The 4,520-nt window shown below is 44.5% G+C and overlaps 1 protein-coding gene across 11 annotated transcripts in view; it reads left to right on the top strand.

The window, feature by feature from the left end:
* LOC111563161 (dedicator of cytokinesis protein 3-like) overlaps positions 1–4,297 on the top strand; it is a 191,709-nt gene extending 187,412 nt beyond the window's left edge. For 10 of the 11 annotated variants that reach the window (XM_055010982.1, XM_055010977.1, XM_055010976.1 and 7 more), the window contains one exon: positions 275–4,297. In XM_055010982.1, the coding sequence (XP_054866957.1) occupies positions 275–961 (687 nt within the window). In that variant the 3' untranslated portion in view covers positions 962–4,297. The remainder of the gene's footprint in view (positions 1–274) is intronic. The other variant, XM_055010984.1, reaches the window with a different exon arrangement.
* The last annotated feature ends 223 nt before the right edge of the window (positions 4,298–4,520 follow it).

Here is a 4,520-nt window from a genome sequence, read left to right as displayed (position 1 = left end):
TATCCTCTCTGTCTCTCTATCCTCTGTCTCTCTATCCTCTCTGTCTCTCTGTTCTCTGTCTCTCTATCCTCTCTGTCTCTCTATCCTCTGTCTCTCTATCCTCTCTGTCTCTCTATCCTCTGTCTCTCTATCCTCTCTGTCTCTCTGTCCTCTGTCTCTCTATCCTCTCTGTCTCTCTATCCTCTGTCTCTCTATCCTCTCTGTCTCTCTATCCTCTCTGTCTCTCTATCCTCTGTCTCTCTATCCTCTCTGTCTCTCTGTCCTCTGTCTCCAGTCCCCCCTCCATCCTATACCTGCCTCGCCCACCAGTCCTCAGTCCATCCTGGATGGCAGTAACTCCACCCTGTCCGGCAGTGCCAGCTCAGGAGTCTCCTCCCTCAGTGAGAGCAACTTCTGCGGGCCCCCGTCCTCCTCGGACCCCCCGGCCAGCCGCACTGACACCCTGGAGTCCGTCCCCAGCAGCCAGGCCTGGACCACGGACCAGGAGGACTTGGACTCCCCCTACCAGCCCGTCAGGTACAGTGTCTCCGAGCCCGAGGTCCTGGACGGGGTGAAGCCCCCGCCCAGCCGGAGCCACTCGGCCCCGGGAGGAGTGGCCCCAGCCCCCCCAGGAGTCCAGATCCAGGTCCAGGCGGTGAACCTGGCCTCGGCTGGAGCTCCTCCTCTGCAGCAGGACGGACTGCCCCTCCCTCAGCACCACTTCTACCACCACCACTTCCACCCCCACTACCTGCCCCACCACCCGCCCCTCTACCAGCTCCACGAGCCCCCTCCTGCCCTGCCGCCCAAACCCTACCTCAGAGAGGGCTGCATCCCCGAGGAGGAGCCCCTGATTGGCCAGCCGGCACCGCCGCCTCCCACCCCCCGGCCAATGCCGCGCAAGATCTCCCAGCCCATCATCGCAGCGACCAAGGAGGAGCAGGCCAAGGTGGCGTGGGAGCACGGCGTCGGGGAGGAGTAGGGAGTAAATAAAACTCAGAGGAAGAGGAGGAGGAAGAGCCAAACTAACAGAGAGAAGAAACATCAGAAGAAACATCAGAAACCCTCTGATCTCCACTTTCTCCTCCGTTGGTTCTGGCTGTGTTCAGGTGATCCGTCGCTCTGAAGATTCACACAAGCAGCACTTTACCAGAGCACTGATCAGCAGCGTTTGTAGAAATATGATGTAGAAGATAAAGGAGGAGAGATGAACTACAGAGTAAATATTAACGGATGTTTCCCTGAACAACGATTAAACTCGTGCAGCTGCTGAAGGATTTCTTTTATGCAACAACGCCGCCTGATAGAAGCAATGTTCAACCGGCGGAGCTGAAAGTATTTATATTTTCCAACCAACCTGTGTAGATAAATGTAATACGCTCTATAAAGGTATATAAATCTGATTTATATTTAATCCTGGAAGGTTAAAGTGCAGCAGAAATATGCACGTTAGAAGCTTCAGGCTGCTGGTGAGGTTCTACCATGAAGCTCTTTCCCTTACAGCTGTAAATCTGCAGCTGGATGACCTTTATAATATCAACTCTAATAAACACACACTTTTTTGCCATTTTTTTATGGAAGTAATGAAGTGTAGGTTTTTTAATCAGGTTTTCTACGCATGTTCATTCAGACCACTGGGAGGAAACTGATGAGTTTAGAGTTTTGGAAGCCGTTTCATCTCTACATGTAGAAATGCTGTGAAGATTTTGTGTTTTGTTGGTTTTTGTTTGTTTTAATTGTGTTGTGCTTTGAGAAGGCAGCTGAGACTGAACACTGTCCTCCTCTGATCATCTCCTGCTTTCAGCTTCTCCTCCTCTCACGTTTCCTTTGAGAACTCTCACCTCTGTTTAGTTTCTGTTTCTAACGTCTGAAAGAACTCTGTTATTCCTGGATTAGTTTCTAGATTTCAGCTTCTTCGGAGGGAATATTTTCTGGTTTCTTTCCTCCTCTATGACAGGAAACTGAAGATCTTTGTTCACAACACATCTGTTGTTTGGGAAACATGGATTGACCTCTTTTTTTGCTTTTTTTTCACACATTTTATGGATCAAACAACTAATCAATTAATAATCAACACTATAAATAATCAATAATTGCAGCTCCATAAATAAACATTCAAACCAAATTCCATCAGAAATTAAAGCTGCATCCTTGCTGGTCAGTAATTCCAAGCATGTCCACCAGGTGGCGCTATCACTGTGACTGTATATCAGTCTATGGATGTCATCAGGGTTCGACTCTGATCATACATGTAAAGTTTGAAGCAGATTGGAGCATGTTCAGGATAGCTATACAGCACTTCCTGTTTCATGGTGAAACGTAGAAACTCCACCGTTTCCACATCCTCAGACTTCTGTGGAGCTTTTTGATCATTTTTGATCACCCGTGTCTGGAGTACATCCTGACCAAACTTCAGCTCTGTAAAAGTTACCCTGTTTGAGTTTATAGTTTTTGAAAACGTCCAAAAATGACCCAAAATCGTCCAAAATATGACACATAATACAAAATGGTGGACTTCCTGTTGGGTTTTGGGTGTGATTGTCAGGTAAATATTTGTGCATTGTGACGAGTTACATACGTGTACGAAATTTTATATCTCTAGGGGACACATACTGGTCGTAGTTCCCGTTTGAAATTCTCCAGATGGCGCTATTGAGTTATTTTGGCTCACACCTATGCAAGTCCACTAAAATATCTCATTTGGACGCATCTTTAGGCCTTCAAAAGTTCAGTTCAACAAGCGGATGAAGAAAGAAGAAGAACCCATGGATTCCAAGAGGTTCCTTCACTGTTCAGATGTAAACATTTTATTTTCCATCCAGACAGAGAAGGTTTTGAATGAATCCTCGTTTTTAGCTCTGGTTTGGTCGCCTCCAGCAGATCTTAGAATCATGATGAGTTTCTATAGTTTAAGATGATGACTCTATGAATTCATCACAGTTAAAGGAAATCCGACGGTTTGTAGAAGCAGGAACTAAATGAATCCTGATCAGAGTCGGTAGAGACATCAGTCTGAGAAACTATTTCATGACCATCAGTCTAAATTCTGTGCTTTCAACTTCTTATATGTGAATATTTTCTGGTTTCTTCCCTCTGTGATCGTAAACTGAAGGTCATTGGAGGAAACCAGACATTTCTCACCTTTTTCAGACATTTTATCGACCAAACAATTTGATCAAGAAAATGATGACTCGACAGTGAAAGTCGTTATTTAGTTTACAAAGTTCTGAGTGGTAAAAGACAGAAAACTGTTTGGTGTCAAAAGTTCCAGCCAGCGTTCATCACATCAGACATAAAGGTGGAATAGAACCAGACCTTCTACCTGCAGCTCTGTGGAAACAGAACGACAGAAATCAGATAAATTAAAGTTACATTTCTTTGATTATTTTACAGAATTTAAAAAACATGTCCAACTTTTGTCCAACATGGAGGTTCCACGTCCTGCAGACGTTTAACTATTTATATCTCTGACCCGTCTCCATACTGGACTCCTGGTGGCTCCATTCAGACGACTGTTGGAGAACCTTTGTTTGTTTTGGAGGATCTGTTGAGTGCAGAGGAGTTATTTGTGACAAATGTTCCAGTGACCCGGTAGAATAATGTAGTTCTGATCAAATATCAGGATTTCAGGCTTAGATTGGATTTATTTTTCCAACTGAACTGAAGTAGATCAAGGACCTGAAGAGTCTTCCTGTCATTCTGGAGAGTTTTTAATAGATGAGCCGATGGCAGCAGTCCATCATCAGACAAACTGACATGTTGGAGGAGAAACTATGCATATGATGTCCAGTTCTTTATAACGTTCAGCCTGAGAGCAAAGAAGTTAGATGAACTGAACTAATGATGGTGAGAGTTTGGAGGTGAAGGTCAGGAGATGATCTGAATCTAAACCCAGAGTATCTGGCTGTGTGGATGAAGAGGAGGATGAAGTCTGCACACAGACCAGGACAGAGTGGGTTTCTAGCGGTCGGTCGTACAGGGCAGACCTTGTGTCCATGTAGAGCGTGATCGTCTCGTGCTTTCTGATGTGTTTCTAACAGCAGATTGTTTCAGGGCAGCTGAGGGGACGTTTCTGATTATTTTGTGTATTTTGCATCGAAGATAAATCCAGACTTATGGTGATGCTTTTCCTCTGTACCATGATGCTAATGAGTATTTCCTGTATATAAAAGTCTCTATTGTGTTAGCATGGGTATAAACTGTGACGTGTATGACGGTAGATGTAAATACTCATGCTTTTCCTACTCACTAAACAAACTGCTGTGTTGTGGATTCATGATTAATGACAAACATTAAACAATGAGGTTTTATTGACTCACATCTGATTCAGACTGTTGTCATTTCACACATTTAAGAACTTTCTGGAATCATTTACACTACCGTTCAAAAGTCTGGGGTCATCCAGGTAATATGACATGTTCTCCATGAAAACTCCCACTTGTCCTAAATGATTCAATAATTGTCCAAACTGACTCAAACTGGTTCAGAATACCTTGGAACCGATCCAAACTGACTTTGAATATCTTGAAGACCTGATAGTA

This window comes from Amphiprion ocellaris, chromosome 5 (assembly GCF_022539595.1).
Source record: "Amphiprion ocellaris isolate individual 3 ecotype Okinawa chromosome 5, ASM2253959v1, whole genome shotgun sequence".
Taxonomy (NCBI): domain Eukaryota; kingdom Metazoa; phylum Chordata; class Actinopteri; family Pomacentridae; genus Amphiprion; species Amphiprion ocellaris.
Note: the sequence above shows the minus strand (reverse complement) of the source record. Positions and strands in the feature narration are given on the sequence as shown.